The 23,563-nt window shown below is 35.9% G+C and overlaps 1 protein-coding gene across 2 annotated transcripts; it reads right to left on the reverse strand.

The window, feature by feature from the left end:
• Window positions 1-1,121: 1,121 nt before the first annotated feature.
• Window positions 1,122-23,309, reverse strand: MBIP (MAP3K12 binding inhibitory protein 1). 2 transcript variants are annotated; one of them, XM_006891560.1, is made up of 9 exons: window positions 23,118-23,309; window positions 19,529-19,648; window positions 17,370-17,594; window positions 17,185-17,281; window positions 14,357-14,422; window positions 13,813-13,965; window positions 8,414-8,511; window positions 4,668-4,706; window positions 1,122-1,229 (listed from the first exon to the last, which is right to left on the reverse strand). In XM_006891560.1, exons 1-9 carry the CDS (start codon window positions 23,244-23,246, stop codon window positions 1,122-1,124), a joined length of 1,035 nt encoding a protein of 344 aa, XP_006891622.1. In that variant the 5' UTR covers window positions 23,247-23,309. The 2 variants fall into 2 exon arrangements, with proteins under 2 accessions (XP_006891622.1, XP_006891623.1); XM_006891561.1 differs by having other exon boundaries at window positions 1,122-1,226; window positions 23,118-23,246.
• Between the last annotated feature and the right edge of the window lie 254 nt (window positions 23,310-23,563).

The raw sequence follows: 23,563 nt of genomic DNA on the forward strand, positions 1-23,563 counted from the left end.
GAAAACTGAACTCTAAGAGTAGGGGATAGGGACAGAATTTGACGCAGAAAGAGCAGCAGATCCAGAGCAAGACAAACAGAAACATAGAAAACAATTAGCTGTCCGGTGACTTTCTAGTTCCCATAATAGCCACTTCTAATTAAAATCCAGATTACTAATCTAACAACTCCCCTTTTAAAACTATTTTAGTTTCTGATTCTTATAATCAAGCAACTATTCCAGGAACAATTTGCACATAATTATAGTTGCCTTTTTAAAAATGCTTAATTTGCTACTATGACAATATATATACACAGAGAGACACACATGCCCTACAAGACATTAACTGGGATACTGGGAAAAAGGTGTTCTTAAAAAGGAGCCAGTGTAATTCGTTTTTAACATCTCAGCTACTTCCCAAAGAGAAATCTGATTTTATGCAGCATTTATAGCCCTTATTGAGCACTTCCTTGGAGCAGATGCTAATTCTTCACCATTCACCTATTCTTTATAACAACTGGTAAGGTAGGATCTGTTATCATCTCCCTATTACAGATAAGGAAAATGAAGCAGAAAATGATATTAGGCAATTTGTTCAAGGTCACACAACCAGAAGGAGCTAAAAATTGGAACATGTATACAAAGTAATTGTTTATTTATATTAAATTTGTCTGACATTTAAAAAAACCAAGTTTTTACATATAAAAATCATCTCCATAATTTTTAAATCAAATGGCTTATGTACAAGTTACTGATTTAAACTAATAATCTGGTAAGCTAGTACATGTATTAATTTTAACTGCTATTATCCAAAATAAGTCCTCTTTTCTATGGTCCAAAAATAATAAAAAAACAAAACCACTGTCAAATTAAGGGGTCCAATTTCCAAAATACCTCCAATTTCCAAAATACCTCCTGTAGAACAGAAGGGGGGTAAAAACCTTCTGCAGTGTTTTCAATGCATCCACTATTTCTAAACTGGAATATTTGAAGATTATTTGTTACAAGTTGGACTCATTTGAAAATAAACCTTGACTTCACAGCGAAGTCTACATTGATAAATACATATCCATATAATTAATTACAGTGTAAGTTACATACACATATAAAAAAGTTAAAATGACAAGGATGAGAGCAGTTTTTCATGGAAGGTGGTGAGTTGCCATGGATTCTGCGTCTCTTGATTTTCTGAGCAGGGCTTGTTTGAGGGCACTAATTTTCTCATCAAGTTCAGCCAGTGAATAGTTCTGCTGTAAACAATAAGAACACAAATTGCTGAATAAGACTCTGAAGTGCCTTAATGCAGATAAAGTGCTAAATGAACTGTAAACATTTAAAACATGCAATAGTATGATAAATGTTAAGGTTTTTTCCCTTCATAATTCTTAGGTTGAATAACCACATATGAGAACACTATCCTAAATGAAAAGCACAAACATATTTTTCTTTGCTAAGAACTAAGCTCTCCTGGGCCTTCTGTACTTTGAAGAATCATGTACAAAAATACTTAACTGATTAGTCTCATAATCAATTGTAAAAGTTTAACTGTGCAAAATATCTGGTTATCTGTTGACATTAATTTTAATCACTTTATTCTTTTGGAGGGAAAGTATTCTCAAAAATTTACAATTAAAAAAAATAATAATAGTTTTCTGTTCTTAAAGATAGGGAGCTCAGGTGGCCTAATGGTAAGAAACTGTGCTGCAATTCTAAAGCACATGGTTCAAGCTGCCCTGCAGAAGGATGGGCAATGTCCTCTTGTGTGATTAGCTGCCTCTGAAAGCTTACTGGAGGGTCAGGCATGGGTTGGATTTGATCCAATGGCAAACAACTCTTAAGAAAAAAACAAAAACTATTTTAAAGCCATATCCTCAACTTAAAATTTACACTACTACCATCAAAAGTACTGATACAGGCGTCTGATACAAAGGCCATGGTCTTTGCTGTCACTTGTTATGCATCAGAGAGTTGGACAATGACCAAGGAGGCTAGAAGGAGAATTGATGCCTTTGAGCTGTGGTGCTGGAGAAGAGTATTGAGAATACCATGGACTGCTAGGAAAACAAACAGATTTGTCCTGGAAAGGGTTAAACCGGGTGGCTCCTTGGAGGCAAGGAATCTGAGGCTCCGTCTAACATGTTGCACATGTTGTAAGGAGGGATTGGTCCTTGGATAGGGACGTCATGCTTGGTAGGGTGGAGGGCAGGTGCAGGAGGGGAAGCCCCTCTATGAGGTGGACTGATTCAGTGATTGGGGTAATCGGATGGGAGTGTCAAGAGACAGTGCATTTGGCACAGGACAGAGCAGAGTTTATGGCTGTTGTACATACAGTCGCTATGAGTCGCAAGCAACTCAATGGCATATAACAACAACCATTAAAATCAAGAATCAAGTGTATTAAATGTATATCCAAGTAATATAAAGTTATTGATAGTTTCAATCTGATCTCTGTCTATTGTGATGCTGTCTACTGGTCCAGTGTCATAGATTTTTGTTGATAATGAGATGTAATCCATATTGGAGGCTGTAGTCTTTGATTTTCTGTACCAAGTGTTTCAAGTCCTCCTCACTTTCAACAAGGAAGGCTGTATCATCTGTGTAATGAAGGTTATTGAGAATCTTCCTACAATCCTGATGACACAGTCTTCTTTAGAAAGTCAAGCTTCTCAGCAGACATATTAAACAGGCATGGAGAAAGGATGCAGTCCTGACACACATCTTTCCTAATTTTAAACCATGCTCTGTTTGCACCACAGCCTTGATACTAGCAGGCAGATCAGGAGACTTATTGTACTATGAAAATCTGTAGTAAAGGACCTCTCCAAATTACTGAGTAGCAATGATGTCAGTTTGCAGACTAAGTTGCATTTGATTCAGGCAATGGTCTTTTCAGTCACTTGCTATGCATCTGAGAGCTGGACAATGAATTAGGGATAACAGAAGAACTGATATCTTTGAATTATGTTGGAGAAGAGTGCTAAATATCCCACACACTGTCAAAAGAACAGGCAGATATATCTTGGAGAAGGTGCAGCCAAAGAGCACCTTGAAGGCAAAGATAATGTAGTTTCATCTCATACACTGAGTATGTTGCCAGGAGAGGATATTCCTTGAAGAGGGAAACCAGGCTTGGTTGGGAAAGTACAGGGGTGGCGAAGGAGATGAAAAACCCTCAACCAGCTGCATTGACAGTGACTGTAGTAATGGGCTTGAGTATGTTGGAGATTGTAAGGATGGACAGGATAGGACAGCAGTTATTATCTGTTATTCACTGGGTGGCTGTGAGTTGTACCCGACTCGATGGCACTTAACAACAATCACTACAACAATTATTAATGGTTAAAAACTTATGAATTAAGAATCAACTATTTAATAAACAGTAGTACATTGGAAAGAACTGGGCTGCAGCCAACTCCTGCCAAACACATTATTATTGTGACAATCCATAAAGGGCCTATAAAACAGTTTAGAACTGTTCACTGGGCTTCCTGGGCTATAATCTTTATTGAAGCAATTACCAGATCTTTTAACCCATGAAGCTACTTCTTGTTGTTATGAGGTGCCATTAAACTCACAGCAACCCTATGAACAACAGATAGGAACCTTGCCCTATTCAGAGTCATCCTCATCATCCCGAATCTACTTGAACCCATTGTTACAGTCACTGTATCAATCCCTCTTGTTGAGGGTCTTCCCCTCCTTCACTGACTGTCCCCTCCCCACCTTTCCAAGCATTATGTCCTTTTCCAAGAACAGGCCCCTTCTAACAATATATCCAAAGTATGTGAGATGAAGTTTACTAGCCTTGCTTCTAAAGAACATTCTGGTTGCACCTTTAAGACATACACTTGTTCTTTTGGCAGTTCATTAGACATCCAGTACTGTTCTCACAACTCAAAGGTATTGAGTCTTCTTCTATTATCTTTATGCACTGTCCAATTTTTATATGCATAGCAAGTAACTGAAGACCAAGGCCTGGATCAAGCACACCTTAGTCCTTAAACTAACATCATAGCTTCTCAGAATTTTAGAGAGGTCCCTGATCGCAGATTTTCCCAGTGCAATATGTCTTCTGATTTCCTTGCTGGTCTCAGGGGTGCTGAATGCGCATCTAAGTGAGATAAAATCATTGACCATTTCTATCTCCTCTTTATGTATCATGATGTTGCCTATGGGCGACTAGTGGGTTTTAACTGCCAAACTTTACATTAGCAGCCCAACACTTAACCCTGTATCACCAGAGCTTTTTAATTAAGATTCAACTATTTAATAAAGTATAGTATTTTGAACTTGAAAGGTATCCTAATGTCCACCTCTGTCAAACATACTCAAAAGCTGCTGCCTGCTAAAGAGTGTGATGGCTAGGTGTGCGGAGGGGGGAGGTGTTAATGGCCTTGTATGTCTTGAGCACTTATCATTTCTAAGCATTTTGACAATGATACTTTCTAAAGTAGGATAAAATTTTGGATCATCTTAATCACTCCAAGTCCTAGAAAAAATATTACGTATCTAATCCATTATTTATTTATTATTAATTTAAACATTAATTTATGCTCAACTTTTACTGAGTCCTAAATCCCATGGTCTGAACTAAAGGCAACCATAGTAGAAAATTCTATTAATATGACAAGTATAACATGATCAAGTTATTTCAGAAATAAAAATAAGAAGGCAATGAGTTAACTTACTTGAGGTGGTTGAACTTTTCTTCTTTTCCCAGTAAAGTTCTAGATTAAAAGTAAAGAGAATGTAAGTAAGTATTCAATGCTTAGACAATCTAAGCATCACTTCTTTGGCTGAATAATGATCATGATTTAGCCAATCAATGAATCAATTTTGAAGACTGCACTGCTGTTAGATGGCCTATTTTATAATTTCCATACTGCTTAAGCTAATTCGAGTAAAAATTTCTATTAAGGCATACAACATTCTCACTGACAAGGTGCTAAAACATTTAAAATTTGATCTAAAAGAGCAATTCTAGGTTGTGTTTTTAGTTTCAGTACACAAGAAGCTGTTGAATGGCAAATTACGATACAGAGCTAGTCAAGCCACTGATGGCAAAATTTTCTCAAATGCGCATTCTTAACCAGTGAAATCTGAAAGTTTAGTAAAGCTCACTATCCATTTGTGTTGAGGTATCCTTCTTATCCCTAGTTATGTTGCTGTTATATGAAGAACTGACACAAAGCAGGCCCTCCAGGGAATTTTCAGAGGCTGTAAACTACATAAGAGGAGACTGCATTTCTCCCACAGAGCAGCTGGTGGGTTCAACCCAGGTGTCTTTAGACTGGCAGCACAACTCCTTACCCCTAGGCCACCAGATCTATATCCCTAGATCTAGTAAATGGAGAATCACTGTGTCTTGGAATTATTAAATATGGGGAAATCAAACTTAAGACAAATACACTCTTTGCTTTGCCATCTTAAGATGGATCCTGTGGTAATAAGGCCAATGGGAAGGTAAGGGCTTAACGTTTAATTCAGTTGCTACTCAACCTCCTACCTTCCAAAGAAGTGGCTTTTTTGTACATCTCATCATAATTTACTTCCCACTGTTTTAACAGTTTAGCCTACAAAATGGTGATTGTTTCCACATCATTAAACAATGAGGTTACTACTAAACCATTAATCCAAAGAAATACCAGAATAATAAAAAAAAAAAATACATCAGGGGGCTTGATAACTTTAAAATGTGATCTTAAGAGGTCAAGCAAATATTCTGACACATCTACTGTGGATATTCATGTTTTTCTCCAAGGAACAGCCCCTCCTAGCAACATGCCCAAAGTATGTGAGGTGAAGCCTCATCATACTTGCCTCCAAAGAGCACTCTGGCTGCACCCTCTCCAAAACATATCTGTTCATTCTCTTGGCTATGTAGCATGTTAATGCTCTTATTCGTTGGCTTTACTGTGTAGAATTTAATGATTACCTACAGACAGACTCTCCCATTTATTCTAAGTCCTATATTTCTGATATTTCTATATATGACTGTATGACTTCAGTTCATTAAAAAAATTCATTGCCATGCAGCCAGAACTATTTTTATCCTGAGGAGATTCTGGGGCACTCAAATCATCAGAGAGGTGTGGCCTTTGTGTTAGCAGCACAACTCCCTACAGAGTAGGGCACTAGAAACTCTCCAAAATAACTTCATTATTTTATTTCTGTGAATGTTAGTGTCGAACTGTATCACTTTCCCAAGAAGAAACCAGATTCACTGGATTCTGTATCTCTTTCTATAGCCAAATAATCAAGTGTCATGTTTTCTTTGCTATTATCTCTTGCATTAATCCTCGTCCCATTTTCATATACCTAGTTCAGGGTCTCACTTAACATCTATACAAGTTAAGTGTCTCCTTATCCCTTTCATAAATCACAATCAGAGAAGGGAACTGTGGCTGCCTAGTGGTAGAAGTTGCACTACCAACACAAAGTCACATGATTTCAACCTGCCACCTGCTCTTCAGGAAAAAGACAGGCAATCTCCTCCTGTGTATATACAGCCTCTGAAAACCAGCTGGAGGGTCAGCTGTGAGTTGGTTATGATTCAATGGCATGTAACAACGACAGGGATAATAATGAAAAAGCTTGAATAGGAACAATTTAAAGGTTTATTGTTAGGGAAAAAGTCAGAGAACCTTTATAAAGTTTTCTAAAATTCTAGAAGTAGAGGGACATCTGTAATTATGTAGTATAGCCAACAAATTTTCCAAATGATAAAACCGAAGGCCAAAGGAACTGAGTGACTTATTAGTATTTACATGGCTACTTCATAGATACACTTTTGAAACTAAAGAAATTAAAACAGGTAGGTAATATTTTACTTACTGTGCTAAAAAACTGATTAGCATTAACTCCTTTAAACCTTGGTTCAGTAATCAGTACTTTCACAAGTACTTCATTTTACATAAAAGAAGTAAATCAATCACTAAGTCTTCCTTATAATTAGAACTCAATGCCCACTTGTTATATGACTAGCCATCTTTCTCTGGAAATAAGTCATTTCTATATGACTTCAAGTCATTTCTATATGACTTCACTTTCAGCTATAACTGTGGAAAGATTATTGCTGTACCTAAAAAAAATTTAAATATATTTTTACCAATTGATTTAATTCCATATTAATATAAAAAGGGAAACTACTTTCCATAATTTAAAAATAAAACTCTGTGTAAAATCTCACTTTTATATTATAGTTCTAACATGTCATGCTTTAAAAAGGAAAGTAAGAGAGTGTGTCAGAGTGAGTGTGTGTGTGTGTGTGTGTGTGTGTGTCAGACTAAAAGGTCAGGTGTTATAATAGATATAATCACCTGAGAAGGCTGAGGAAAATAACACCATAATTTAAAGATGGTATGTCAAAGATCTTTGTCAAAGAATTAACCCATAGTAACTATCTTAATGTGTTTTGGGGAACAAAGGTTAAGAGTGAACAGTGAATGCATACATTAATGCTAGAGCTGAGGAATTAAATACAGGCTGGTCTTTCAAAAGTCTGGGTGGCTAAAGTGAGGAGTAAGGTACAGGTGGTAGCTAGAAGATAAAGAGACAGACCTTCAATGAGATAGATTGATGTAATGACTGCAACACCAGAATAGGATATGACAGATTTTGAGGTTCCTGCAGGATAGGGTGAGATTCCCTATCTGTTTCTGATAGGGTGACTAAGAGTCAGAGTCAAGTAAATTATATCAAGGAGAAATGAGAACATGTATATGGACTGAGGTCTATGAAGAGAAAGGGATTAGAGACAAAGGGGGAACTGAAAAGAGCAAGGGCCTAGAGGAAGTTTCTGAGAGAGCAAGTTCAGAGTGGCAGGACTTCTGCTGAACATGGCTCACATTTCAGAATCTGAGTAATATATAGGAAAAGTATTGATACTTTGCAAATATGAATCTGTAATGTAATACTAGGAAATTTTAAAGAACATGGCAATCTCCCTGAAGAAGACTGTGTTCACAAGTAAGATTCCTAAAAGAACATTTTTTCTGAGGGTAAAATAATAATTTTACTAGCATTTATTTCAAAGTTGCATCTCCAATGGGATGGATTTCCCTCTCTAAAAGGAGAGAAATAGAGGAAAGATCCCAATATTCATATTTTAAAAAGACAATTATACGCAACTGCTTCTCGGCCTTTTGGCTAAGATCATGTGTCATATCTGTTCTTATCAGTATAATATTTGACACATCCTCTATCCGAGGACAAAATATTAAATGGATTTTTAGAACTAAAGGGAAATGGAAAGAATTTGTTCTTGAAAACTTTGTAATCAAATTTTGTAAACTAGTAGAAAATTTTAAAAAATGAGATAATGGGCTACTGCGGAGTTAAACCTTCCTCAACTGCCCTCATGACTATCACTATTGGTCCCAAGCAATAAATATTTGTAAAACTAAAAAAAAAAAAAAAAGGTAATTATACTCACTACTGATAGGAAATATTCTGGAGAGATGCCTTCCAATTCAAGAATTTTATCTTCAAGTTTCTTAATTCTTTGATAAATGTCTCTTGGTACTGGGCCACCTAAATAGAAAAAAAGCACTGAAATCTACCATCTAATTCATCTCACAATTTTTATAATTAAAATGTCATGCATGTATATAAAGGAGTTGGAAATAGTTAAACATAAGAAAATTAATGAACAAAAAAAACCTGAATAAAATCTTTAATTCACATTTCCAAAATGTACTTTATGGGATAAATTTATTTTAAACATCTTCCCCATCCCATTTACATTTCCTATATTGATAGTTTTATGTTAAATTTATTTCCTAAGATACTGAAATGGCTCCTTTTTAGAACAATTTACTGCCTAGCGATAACTAGCTATTCAAGTCAGTGGTTTCAATATGTTAATATAAATACTTTCCTCAATTTACAATTGTCCCTACTTAAGTTTCTCCTTCAACTTGGAAAAATATTTAAGAAGGCTTCACCATGGTAGTGAATTAACTTTCTGAGGGAGAAAGGGAAATGGTAAATTAAGATCAAATTTTAAATATATTATTATATCTAGGATCGTTCATTTCTCACACATTTTGAGCATGTTGCTAGGAGAAGTTATTCTTTGGAGAGGGACATGTTTGAAAAGGTAGAGAGACAGCAAGAAGAACAGTAAGGCCCTCAACCAGGTGGACTGACACAGTGACGGCAGCAATGGGCAATGTGTCTGAGATCGTGAGGATGGCAGAGGATAGCACAGGGTTCAGATCTGTTGTTCACAGGACATCTACAAATCATACTTGACTCAATGGCACCTAACAATAACATGTCCCTAAGGGAGCTCTGGTGGCTCAGTGGTAAGGAACTTCACTACTAATGCAAAGGTATGTGGTTTAAATCTACCAGCTGCTCTGCAGAAGGAAATCTCCCCTGTGATTTATTGCCTCTGAAAACCTGCGGAAGGGTCAGCTATGAGTCGTTTCTGACTTGACAGTACAGACAACATGCTCCTATGTAATCTGAACATTCTCCTCAGACATACATTGCACCAACCATACTATCTGTTATTTAACTAAGGCAAACTTTAGCACTTGGCAGTTCCCTCTGCCACCATATTCCCAAGGCTTTCTGTTGTCAACTCCAGATTTTGGCTAAGAGGCTTTTCTCTTTTACAAGTAGGCTTTTTCTCACTAAAATCCATGCCATCAATTCTGACTTACCATACCATCTCCTCTTACCTAGCATGCCCCTCTTAATTACTTCCAAAGCATCACTATCAATTTATGATGTATTTTATTTATACACTATTTCACTCCCCCACTCTAAGTTAGGTCCAAGAGAGCAGCAAGTTTTATCTGTTTTATTCACTGGGTACACCTTCGCAGCTTATGCACTGCAACCTGAGGACACTTAAATGCCAGTTTATAAGCTACAGTGTCTAGCACAGGGCAAATAGTCAAAATTTACTGACTGAATACATAATTCCACAACCATATGTGCTTAAAGAATATGAACAAATTTTCCTATCAAATATATAAATTAAATTTAAAATTTAAGAAATGTTTCTTTTTTAAAATCTCAGAACTTTATTCTTATTCTAGAGTAAAATATATCATTTTACCCATAAGACTTGTCTCTTGCTCTTTCCTTTATCTATCATGTCCTCTGCCTCATGACTATGCCTTTCAAGAGCCAGTTCAAGACTCACTGTGCAATGAAACCTTGGCTTGTTCACCGTATCCTTCCTTCTCAGGCCTTTTACCATCCCACTTCATTATCAGTACATCTCCTTGCAATTAGATTATAAATTCCTTAAAGTCAAGAGAGTATAATTATAGTTTGTCTCCGTGGAGCCTAAAATGGCATTTGGCACATAGTAGGCATTCAATACCTGCCAATAAAACCAACTACTTGAGTCTATTAAAAATGTAACAAAATACTTTGTTGTTGTTGTTATGTGCCGTCGAGTCGCTTGCGACTCATAGCGACCCTATGTACAACAGCCCTAAACTCCGCTCTGTCCTGTGCCAATCACACTGTCTCTGACACTCCCATCCCAATTTTCCCAGTCACTGAATTAATCCACCTCATAGAGGGCCTTCCTCTCCTGCGCTGTCCCTCCACCCTTCCAAGCATGATATCCCTCTCCAGGGACCTGTCCCCTCCTCACATGTCCAAAGTATGTTAGACGGAGCCTCAGAATCTTTGCCTCCAAGGAGCCACCAGGTTTAACCCTTTCCAGGACAAATCTGTTTGTTTTCCTAGCAGTCCATGGTATTCTAAATACTCTTCTCCAGCACCACAGCTCAAAGGCATCAATTCTCCTTCTATCCTCCCTGGTCAAATCCATCTACTTCTAGGGAAAAGGATTAATTTTTTAGTATCAACTTCTTATTATCCTCAAAGGGTTACTCATTCTCTTATGTTCTTCCATTTCCATCTACCACATACTTCAATTATATTTTAAAAAAATATGCTCATTTCTGTTGATTCAAAACAAGACTCAGCTGACTCTCCAGCTGGTCTTCAGACTGTAAACTGTACAGGAAGAGTGTTTCGATCTTTCTTCTGTGAAACAGCTGGTGGATTCAATCTGCCTGCTTTTCAGGTGACAATTCAAGTCCTTACCCACTAGGCTACCAGAGCTCACTCCAGCTACTTTCGTCCACTCTAATTGTCAAATCTGAACCAACTAATAGCTGACATATACACAGCTCACTATCCTGTTGTTATGTGCCTCCTCCAGATTAACACTGTTGTTCTTCAGTACTCTGGAGAGGTCCCTGACAGCAGACTTTCCCCAATGCAATTTGTCTTTTGATTTCCTGGCTGCTGGTATGAAGAGTGTTGATTGTGGAGCCAAACAAACTGAAGCTATTAATAATCTCAATCTCTTCACCATGTATCATGATGCTGCCAATTGGCCCAGAGGTGAGGATCTTTTATTTTCTTGATGTTGAGCTTCAATCCATATTGACCTTGACCCGCAGAAAGTGCTTTAGGTCCTCCTCAGTTTCATCAAGCAAGGTTGTGTCATCTGCATAATGCAAGTTGTTAATGACTCTTCCTCCAATCCTGATGCCACTTTTCTCATAGAGCCCAGCCTCCCGGATTTGTTCTGCATATAGATTGAAAAGGTATAGAGATAGACACATCTCCCCGGCATACACCTTTTCCTGATTTTGAAGCATACAGTATTTCCTTGCTCTGTTCTGATGGTTGCCTCCTGGTCCAAGAATAGGTTTCATATAAGCACAATCAAATATTAGGGGATTCCCATTTTTCTGAGAGTAAGCCTCATTTTGTTGTGATCCACATAGGTGAATGCCTTTGCATAGTCAATGAAACACAGACAGATATTCTTCTGGCAGTCTCTGCTTTCAGCCAAGATCCATCAAACGTTAGCTATAATATCCCTAGTCCCATTAACTCTTCTAAAACCAGCCTGCCTATCTGGCAGTTCTCTGTCGATGTGGTTTACCAGTCATTTTTGGTAATTTTCAGCAGAATCTAACTGCATGTGATATTAATAATATTGTTCAATGATTTCTGCACTCTGTTGGGTCACTTTTCTTTGGAATGGGAACAAATACCGGTCTCTTCTAGTCAATAGGACAGGTAGTCATTATCCTAGTATAAGAAGTTTTCTATCAGCTATACTAGAATCAGAAATTCCCTGAACCATACTTTGTGCTCTGTAAAGTTTTTAGATAGTTTCCTAATGTTTTTCTCCTTTTAAAAAATTACTATTGATACCCTAAGATCTTATATGCCATTTAATCAAAGACCGATTGGCCTCTCATGAGGTCTCTTTGAACTATGTCCAGAGTACACTTTGCATACACATATGAAGGTGAAAAGAACAGTTCACTCAGTATCTGAGCACTTGCTTGTGTGAGGCACTGCAATGGGCACAGAGTAATGGGCATGGCAGACAGAGACTCTACTATCTACAGCAAAGAGAGACATTAAAGAACAGTTGTGGTTATAAAGGAGGACAGTGAGTATCAGATATTACCAGACTTCATAAAGGAGAACTCTCATTGATCTCGGATTAGGAACAAAAAGCACATGCATTGGCTGAAATAGCAAAAAATGGCAGGAGGTGGCAAGCCCAGCAATATGGCTAGAACTACAAAGGATTAACTATGCTATTTAAAATTACAATCTCCTCACCCTCCAATCTCCATTTTTCTATCTTGGTCAAGTTGTTCTTTTCATAGCCGTTTGCCTCTACCAAACAATTTCTTCATTATTTATTCTATGTTTCTCCTAACTAGAATATTTGTTCATATATATTAGCAGTAACAGCAACAATAACTAGAACAGTATCTGGATTATAGTAGGTAATAACTATTTGTTGAACAAATGAATAAGTACTAAGTTGGTCCACATTTAGGGGCAATAAGAGAGTCATTAAGATTTATCCACTGAGGAGGAATAAGATCATATTTGAGCGTTAGAAAGGTCATTTTGGCTAACGAATTGAGAACGGTCTACAGAAGGAAATCTAACACTGCAGAGAACAGCTGATACCTTTCTGTTAGTATAGAAATATCATAATGTCTTCAACTAGAGCAGATAGAGGAAGTGAAAGATCAGAAATATTTGGGTAACAAAATCAACAAGACAAAGGACTAAATGAAAAGGGAGATGCAGATTGTTTTAGCCAGTTAAGATCAAAGTTTCAATTCCACCTGTCACTTAATACCTTAGACACATGGCTTGGGTTCTCTGAACTTCTGTCTCTTCATCTAGATAATAAAAGCACCAACATCTCATGAGGGTATTTCAAGTACTGAGTCAACTAAGTCATGTTTTTACCATAGCCAGCAATTCTTTTTGTTAGTGACCCTGAGTCAACTATGACTGACAGCAACTCTGTGAACAAGAAATCTGTCCTGCACCACCCTCACCATCCTTGATACGCTGGAGCCCACTGTTAACATCACAGTGTCAATCCATCTTGTTCTTGTATAGTACTGATTTACTTATATGCTTAATTTCCCTGATGCTTCCTTGAGGACCAGATCACCTTTTAAGAACCAGAAGTAGTCATGGTATGTAATGAAACTGGTGGCAGAAAAAGATTAAGTTTGTTTTCAAGTGTAAATTGAAAATGCCAGTATCTATTCGGAATCTGTAACCATCCTTCTAGTGTCCTGTCAATTTAAAACAGTAGTCAGGTGAGTGAAAGGAAGAAGACCACAAACAAGAGCTCTAACTTCCTTGAGAAGAGATCATGCTTTATTCATCTTGCAACTAGAACAATGCTATATACATGATAAATGCTCAAAGACTATTTGGTGATTAAACGCATGAGAGTTTCTATAATATCTTACAAAGGTACATAAAAGGGTACCAAGCTAGCACGTTGCTTACCTGTCTGCAACCGCAAATGAGCTTCAATGTTTTGAAGTCTTTCTTCTACAGCCTGGTTACCACAATCTCGAAGCATGCTGTTAGATTTATGACTTGATCCTTGAACTCCTTCAGGCCTAGTCTGTGGGCCATAGGTATTCACAACTCTAGAAACTAAGAAACTTTTATTTCAAACTTTTGAGCTCTGTCTTTCAAAGTTTAGAAATTCTCTTTCCTTCATGTTATTTTTGTGCTGTGACCCTAAAGAGGAGAGCTGCACTACTGTCATCCAAGTCGTTTCTCACACAGTGGCTGCTGAGTGCAAATCTCTAACCTTCTGGCTAGCAGTCCAATGCTTAACCACCGCCTCACCAGAGTTCATAACAGCACTTTATTATGCTTTTCACTATCTAACCACAAAGCCAGAAATAAAGAAAAGCAAGATTTTTTTGCTGTTGTTTTAAAATAAACAAAGTTGAATGGGAAAGTAATTTATATTCTGTTTTGCTAATAAACTAGGATAGGCTTCTGTCAGGGATTAAGATAAAAGGATGTCATTACATACCCTTTACATGACTTTTAAATCCCGGGTAAGGGGTGAAAACAGCATCAGTTCTGGCACAACTATTTTCTGCGGAAAATTTAGATAACAACCTTAAATATATTAACGTTGCTATATGAGATTTTGTGCATTTCTGGTAGTTTATATTAATTAATATTAAATAATTATAGCTGGATTGTCATCACCTACAATATAAACTCTAGTGACTTTTTCTTCCCTCTAAGACTTAAAATATCTAACTTTCTTTTCTAATTTTCAGATTTACATCTACCAAAGCCTTCATATTTAGGTGGCATCACTTACTTTTACAATGAAAATTCCCTATCTCTAAAAATCACCTTGGTCTTTGGGAAAGTAATTTATGTATTACAGAGAATGTCTTATTCCTAAGTGCCAAAGGCAGTATTACTTCATTAAAATACAAAAGTAATTATTTTTACTGAAACATCTTTTTAAAAAACATCTAGAATGTTTTCTATTACTTGCGAATCAAATTATTGTACATCTAATAAAAACAACTATATATATATATATATATATATATATATATTTTTTTTTTTTTACAACTATATATTTTAATTGATACCTTTCTATTTCAGAATGTAACACACAAAAAAAGTCTGGAGATAACTAGTAAAAGATAACCAGTCAAATGTGTATGAGGATCCAAGGAGGGGAGACGAGGAACAGAAGAATGAGGATGGGCAGGGGGGTAATCACAGGGTTACACAATTTGGTGGTTGGAGGGATGAGTGAGTAAAGGGAATAGAAATAATCAGGCGGGGATCTGGAAAGAGTGTGTGGTTCATGTTGATTAATTTTATAGAATATAATGAATGGGAATGATTGTATCAAACACAATGTGAATGATGGATAGTGTGAAATACTATGTATATGAACTTTGAAAGCAAACCAATATAAAACAAGAGATTAAAAAAGAAAAGGTCTTAAAACCTGAATTATAACACACTTTTCCACTTTACCTATATTTTCAATGCTCACTTAAAAAGCACCTAATCACCAAAGCTGTGTAACTTTCAAAAACTCAAGTTTAGTAAAAGATTTTATGAAAAATGTTTACATTTTTTTCTCAGCTAAAATGTATAGTGACTTTTTTCCAAATTAGCTATCAAGTAACAAGTTTAATAATATATTATTAAATAAAGTTAAACCAAATAGGAAAGTTCAAAAGGTATTAATTGAATATATAAACAAGTAAAATATTATAGAATATTTAAAATAACATTAAGTAAAATCATGCACTGGCAAAAAATTTTCTGCACAATTACCCTTCAGTCTCTTTTATAAAAATGGATGGTAAAGTAATGAACTCAAATGCCTTTTTCCTATAAAATCTGATTGATTTTTCCATCAATCCATTGTTTAGATTTAAATCAAAATGTGAAGTATTAAAAGAACAAGTAACACATTATGATATATTTGCATTTATCCCCTCTAAGTTTCCTTAATACTGATAAATCAAAATGTGAGTGAAATTCCAAATTCACTTATCTTTTTTAACCTAGATATTAAACAAGTCACTTTTTAGAAAAATAGCAAAGCACCAAACCCCCCACAAATATGTATAAAGGGCTATCATTTCAGGCTAAGGGTTAAAAAAAGAAGCTATCATCCATTCCAGAGCTATATTCCAAATATCTAGATTAACTTGACCCATCAGTGAGAAATTCAGCATGGTGCGAAGGCAGTGAATGTATGAGTGCTAGTCACTCTCCACAGCAATTCTTGCTAGCACTGTTTTGAGCCAGCGAGGGATTGAATGGACCAAGGAATCCTGCTGAGCATTTCAATTCTTGTCAATTTCTATCCCCTGGTGGTTTATAATAATAGAGTTAGCAGGGGGAACAGAGGAATAACATTAGTGGCACATGTGCTTACTCTCTCAACAAACCTTTTCTCATGGGCTGCTTGCAGTTGGATTGTAGTACCTGAGATTTTGCCAAGGCTGCACCTGTTCTGGAAAGCTAACAGAAAATATACCACACTCAGAAGGATGCACGTATAACATTAATAGTGGAAACGCTGAGTGTAGGGATCCAACTTAACACCATTATTTCATTATTAAGAAAATAAGGTACCAGTGTGGTATGGATCTGTCAAGATTTGTCTGATCATTCTCTGTTTATATTAATTAGCAAAGAGATGTTAGAGGGGGAAAAAATTCATTCCAATTATCAATTCTTTTTCCTTATTTTTCCCCTAAGGCGTACTTGTTCTGATTATTATTATGATGCCCAAGTATGATCTACGAAATAGTTGGTATTCTTCAGCATACCTAGAGATCTATAAATGTACCATAGCATCATATAGAGAGGAAAAGGAGAATCTGATAAAAATTATGAACTGTGTAAAAGGAAAAAAGCCCCAAGTCATGTGTTCTTCATGACAATATGTTTTATCTTGATACAAAACATTTCAAACAGCTCAGAAGTAGTAAGAAAACTGCTCCCTCTTGAGGAGTACTAACTTTACTTTAAATTTTAGGTTTTAACATCATGGTTTCATAAGTACATTTGTGGGCTTGAAAAGTATTCAGTTTAGTCCCTTCTTGCTAGTGAGATCAAACCATGCCACACATACTTTAGCTACGAACTTTGAAATAATCTTTTTCTTCTAGTAAACATTAGTGTTTTGATATTACATTAGTGGTTTTTTATTTTTTTGTGTGTATGTAACCAAAATGAAAATGGTTTTTGCAATATCATCTATTACCAAAAAAGAAGAAAAATATGCTACCTTTGTTCCTAAACAAACCTATGACAAAACTGTAAAAGCTGTGCTTAAGTGAAAATTCACTTCTAAGTGGTTACCTTGATTACAATCAATAACATTGCAAAACTCTCTGACGTTGTTTTCATTGATTTCAGCTTGCTTTCTTTCAATAAATGCAGATATTCGTCTGTCAATCTACAAATAATATACAAATAACAATTAGAAAATTATCTGGAGGAAAAAAATTATGGTGACTCTCCCCCCCTCAAATAAAACTTCTTACTTCTGCTTTGCCAGCCTTTATTTGAACCACTTCTGGATCAAAATGGATCTTTGGTTCTTTTACATCTCCTAAATCACAATCTTTGTGCTTTTCTTCCTCTTGTACGTCACCAAGGGGAAGTGTGGCATTTTCTTGATTCTTGTGGTCCATTTCTGTTTTTCTAATCTCTTCAACAGCAGCTGCATTCTCCTCTTTAATCAGAGGTTGAAGTTTTGCTAAAAAGGGCTGAGAAGAACATAATTCTATCCACTGGGGTTCAAACTGAGCAAAATTAATTATACATTTAGAGTATTTACAGAAATTTTTGCTAACTGGATATACATTTAATGTGAATTACTAAATACAGGAAGTAGGCACATCAAGATGTATAAACCTGACCACATATAAGTATTTGTTGTTCTCTGCTATACTATTACTATTTGCTAGAAATTTGTTTTTAAAAAGAAAGAATGAATAAAGGAAACCTGAAGAAATTTTAAATCTTCTTTGAGGAAATCATTCTGTCACTCATCTTTTATTTTGTGGCAAATCAAAGCCTCAGTCTCTGGCACCAATGCCACTTAATTAACATGTCATTCAAATGCCTCCTCAGAACACTAAGGCTTAGTATTTTTCCTCTTTAACAGGAGAGCCAGTGCTCTCACTCAAGCCCTGCATTAACACTATATCACTGGAGATTCTCCACTTGAAACGGCAGTTGGCCAAAGTGAATGAGAAAGCACAGACATGAAATATATAGGTGTGATGTTGAGTGAACACTCAGGCTTTTCCTGACATGGCAGTTATTTTCTTGGTCATGAAATTAAATTTTTTTTAAAAATACTGGTTAAAAAAAAAATCCTTACCAGCATTCATAGCGGAATATAGGTGCCTATAATTAAGGATCCCTGGTAGTGCAATGGTTAAGCATTTGTGCTAACCAAAAGGTCAGCTGTTTTAATACACTAGCTGTTCATCAGGAGAAAGATGTGGCAGTCTGTCTGCTTCTGGAGTAGACCTGTAGGGCAGGTCTACTAAGCCCTATAAAGTCTCTACGAGTATTAAAGGCAAGAAATGTTCTGTTGTATAATGTAAATTTGTTGCTGTTGTGTACTGTCAAGTTTGAACCAACCCATAGCTGACCTTTTAGCGAGTTTTCAGAGGCAGTTAATTGCATGGGAAGAGACTGTCCATCCTTCTAAATGTAAATCATACTACCCGCTAACCCACCACTCCTGCCACCATTTAGGCCTCACTTGAGTTCTATACCTCATTTGTTTGCTTTTTAAAACTAGGGTTAACTATTACTTCCAACATGAAATAGTTACATTTTCCCAAAGTTACTGAAGGGTTGACTTAAAATTAATGTCTATTCCATTTTGCTTCCACTGTTTGAGTAACCAAATATTCTTCTGAAACCTTCAAAGTAGTAAACTGGCCAATTCAAATAGTTCTTCCATTTCTGACATTACACAATTTACACTGACGAGATAAACTGTCACCTTACATCAATTATAATTGCAGAGATACTCAATTAGACACTGGCAAGGTCAAAATATTGTTCAGTTACTGAAGTATTAGAAACAATAAAGAATTCAGTGTCAAGTTTTGCTAGAAAGAATGAGTTATTTAAAATTGTTAAGTAAAAGAAAGGTGAAACAGTGACTGGCTACTTACTAAGATGAGACATTAATGTCACAGAAATTACTTTCTTTTTAAAAACTATGCTGAAACTGTTTAATTGCAATAGACACTCCAGGATGTGTCATGCTGGGATAATGCCACTTCTTGAACCACTGAAAGCACTCCATGAGCCTCCAAACTCACCCAAGGCATGGAATCATTATCATAGCATGACACACACCTGCCGTGTCTTATTGCTTAATTATAACCCACCATAGATGGAAATGTATTGAATTTTCAATGCAAGTCTAGAATTGAATAGAAATGCACTCATTCAGTCTTCATACCAACATTGGCCTATTGGGCTATATTCTTTTAACTCTCCTGATCACTATGTAAATTAACAGATTTGGATCCAATCTGGACAGATGTAACCTTTTATTAATAACTCTATTCATATACTGTTAAGATAGAACTCATAAATGCCCATCCTATCATCTAATGACAATTAATTTCTATTCTCAATATCAAGTTAACATGTCTATTAAGAAATTTACCTGTAAATATAAAACGTGTTGCTCAAGTGCACTGAAGAGCAATGTAGGCTGGAATGCAGAGAGGCTCTGGAGCTTGTTCCAATCGATTGTAATTTTCACCACATCATCTTTGAGATTAAGCTTCAAAAGGGCAAACCAGCAACATCACAAAAATTACATGATTAAACTGTACATATGGGACTGACACACACAAAAGATTTCTATAGAATAATGCATGCTTAATTTGTTCCAAGTTTTTAATCTTATATAAAAATATCTAGTTATAATTTTTAAAGGAAAAAAAAAAAGTGAAGATTTTAATACAAATCCAGAATGATACTTTGTTCTAATTCTACTCTTAGGTCTGAATAATGAGACCATCACTGAGGTGAAACCATTACAAACAATACAGGTTCTTTTGATACTTCAGTTGTAGAATCTTTGGATATGGTCCAAGGCAGGCCTGCTGTATTCAAAATCCCACCATTTGTAACCCAGATTGTTAAACACAGGAAGTACAATACTGCAGTCTAATAGGAACATTTCCTTTTGATAGGTAAACATGTGCACACATACATATATACTTGAAATACGTATCATATGATGTCTTCGGAAGCATATTTTTACAACTCTAATTAAAAAAATTAGAACCAAGAGTTTTCAGACATATAAAAAGGCAACATGTTTGCCTACTTTAAATAAAAAAAATAAAATTAATTGTGAAAGATCAGTAACACACACACACACAAAACCCCAGTGACATTAATGGCCAGAGCATGGATGGAATTTTCAGATATTTTGTTAAAGACTATTCTATAGTAAGGTGTCATTATATGAAAATTTCTTATAAATTGGAAGTGTATGATCCGTTAGAATTATACCCAGTGAATGATCAAGAATTTGACTATATAAAAATCAGTAAAAATTTTAGAGTGCCTCTATCTGTAATGTCTGCTGAGTGAATGAAAGGTAAACAACTATACACATTTTTAGAGGCAAATGTTTCTAGCACACTGTAAGGATATACTTAGTAGACGCAAATTAAGGAAATCTTTCTAAAAATTAGTAATGCTTTCCACAGATTAAAGCCTAGTGTTGCATGACTTCAAATGTAGATCTTATTAATGATTATATCAAAATGATGTATTACTTTTTAAGGAACTAAAGAGAACCAAAGAAAACAAAAAATACTACATCGAAAGAAAATGGCAAGACAGAAATGTACTGCTTGTGTTTGTTTTAGTTTTTATTTAATATTAAAAAAGGAACAGCTAAAGTCCATATTAGACAAGTGTAAAGAAATAAAAGTTGAGCAGACTCTACTAGCTAATATTCATTCTTCTTACTTGATATTACCTTAATACGTTTAATAAATATTTTGTTAAAAATAACTTATGTGTGGAAGTAAACTAGTCTACTTTTACAGTTGACAAAAAGATCTGTACGTAAAGATAGCAAATCTATGAATATGGTTTGGAATTGAAGTAGGTAAATCCTTGGCCAAAGAAAAGCATCATAATTTTCAAGAGAGAAAAAAACCCAACTTATAGAAAATCTAAATGTTTGGGTCATATTCTTATTTCAATTCAACAGAATTATGTACACTTTCAAAGTACAAAATAGATACTTGGCTTGTCAAGAAAACTATACAGCATAAGGAATTAACTTTAAAACTATCTTTATCATTCAACTATTCATTCAACAGATTATGCATTTTTACCCTTTAGATTTTGTATTAGGCTATCATTCACCCCAAAATGGTATTAGTCTGCTATTAATAAAGACTTAAAAAATGTATTTTTCAGTAAAAATTTTATTACATTAATAAAACAAGCTAACGACAGTAATTCTTCAGCTTGGTAAAACAGACATTTGGAGGCAAGCAACAAGGTTGAAATTAGCAAAAGTTAGTTTTTTTTATTTGGGATAGGAAATACTTTTTTAACACTTTATGCTTCCTATTGAGAGCCAGTAACATAATGATTTTAGGCACAATTAAGAATGATTTTAGACAAACAGTAACAGTAATTTAAAATCTTTTAACTTGTTGAAAAAGGAAGTAATGATTTCTCTGCGGTGACTTTATAAGTATTTAATACTTTAGTTTTTATTCTATTTCATGTCTCAAATATAAAAAATACTACGAAAATGGCTAATGGCAAGTGAGACTAACCATTTTAGAGATCCCTTCACTGTGTCATGTAAATTCATCAAATATTTATTGTAAACATTTGACAGAGATGCCAGATTTTAATCACATCTGCCTGTACCTACAGAATACCTACCTAAATGTTTACAATCTGTGCAAGAGTCTGAAAATAGCAGAATACAGAATTTTTTAAAAGTTTTAATCATTCCACAATTTTTTTTAATAGTTCACCAATGAATCAAAAGCACTTTCTCTAGAAGAGCATAATTTTTTTTCCATTCAGGCATTATTAGAAAATAAACAAACTTTTAAGATACAATAATCACACCATAAAAATTTAAAAAGAATTTCTTTAATTTTTAAAGCATTTAAGTCTAGTTTTCAGACTAAAATAATGAGTTAATCAAGTCTCCAAGTTATTAAAAATGAAGCTTATTTTGCTAAATCCTTGGCAAATAATCTAGCTTAAAAGATATATTCTGCCATTAGAAGATTCCATTAATAATGGTTTCCTTATATGTTCTTGATAATTAATGACAAAGATACTAGCGTTAATATTGAAATAATTTTTAACAATTTGTTCTCCCATACACCCAAGGCTTTGAAAAAATAATTTCAAAAAAAGTAAAATGCTTTATTTTCAAAGGAATTTACATTATCTTTAACAGATGTCTGTGTCTACTTCATTAAATACATGATTACTCGTGCTACAACAAATTATTATAGCAAAAAAGTGTTTCACTTAAGAGACAAAAGAAAAGCAGGTAAAATCTTTTCGGGGTGTTTTTCATTTAATATTTAAACTATGTACTACAGAACCAGAAAATGACTAGATCAGAGTAGAGGGTAAGGAGCTCATTTCTTTCTTTCAAACTCCTTTCTATCTGCGTTTTACGCCAAAGTTACTTATCAACTACTTAATTGAGTAAAAGAGATTAATTGATGCAAAGAGATGAACTGTGGGGAGTTCATCTAACTTTTATGTTGTTTACTTTAGGCTTATTCCTTTTCTTTTCCTCCGTTTGAAAGAGTAATAGATGCAGATGTCCAGAAGAGAAAAATACAGAACTCCATGACTTATAACAGAAAATAAATAAAAAGGTGGAAAGCGAGTTGTTCCAGAATCTCAGGCCAACTGCATGCAACAACGAACTGGAGATAAAGCACCGAGCGCCAGGAGTCTCCCAAACTCTTAAAAGAAGCTTTTCTGCATCATTCTCTCCAGCAAACGGGATTTCTTATACAGTCTTCACTACAGACAGCTACAAGGACATGTAGTTTGCAAGCGATCGGTAAGGCCTTCCTCCCCTCTCGGGACACTGCAGGGACTCAGGTTCCGCCCTCGGCCAGGACAACTCCCGCCGCAGCTCCCAGGCCCCTGGGCCCCCCGCCCTTAACTAGAGAGAAAGGGGGGAGGGGCCGTACAGCTCCCTTTCCCGACTTCGCTAGGCCACTACTCACCTGTCCTGCCAGGGTGATCAGGGAGCGAAAGGTTTCGAAGAGCACCTCTCGGGAGAGATTGGGGCTGCAGCTTCGCTCCAGGCTCCTGTCACTGCTACTCGGGCAACTCAGCTCCGCCGCAGCAGCCATGACACCTTCGCCCGCAGCCCCCACCACCGAGGTGCGTTCACGCCCCCTCCCTCCAGCTTTCGGCGGGCGCCTGAAGATGACGTAAAAGCACAGCGTCTCCTTTAGATCGTGGTTTCACAGGCCGCGCCATTTCTATCTAATTGGCAACCACGAGGACCTATCAGGCGATGTAGCATTGAGCCTAGAACCAGGAGCCTGCAATAACCGACCAGAGCAGGCCCGGGCTGAGTGTTATATTGCAATTACTGGTAAGACCTGGGCTGGTAAGGCTTACTGCAGTAGGACTTATTAAGGGTTAACGTCAGGCAGCGAAGAAA

Source organism: Elephantulus edwardii, unplaced genomic scaffold (genome assembly GCF_000299155.1).
Source record: "Elephantulus edwardii isolate Elephantulus edwardi_28Jun2011 unplaced genomic scaffold, EleEdw1.0 scaffold00100, whole genome shotgun sequence".
Classification (NCBI taxonomy): Eukaryota; Metazoa; Chordata; class Mammalia; order Macroscelidea; family Macroscelididae; genus Elephantulus; species Elephantulus edwardii.

Bases quoted from the DNA above. Each gene is read 5' to 3' on its own strand.
- MBIP (XM_006891560.1), bottom strand. From the start codon at position 23,246: ATGGCTGCTGCGGCGGAGCTGAGTTGCCCGAGTAGCAGTGACAGGAGC. The intron at 19,649-23,117 runs GTGAGTAGTGGC...GCCCTTTTGAAG, and splicing joins TGATCACCCTGGCAGGACAG to CTTAATCTCAAAGATGATGT. The intron at 17,282-17,369 runs GTAAGAAGTTTT...TATTATTTGTAG, and splicing joins TAAAGGCTGGCAAAGCAGAA to ATTGACAGACGAATATCTGC.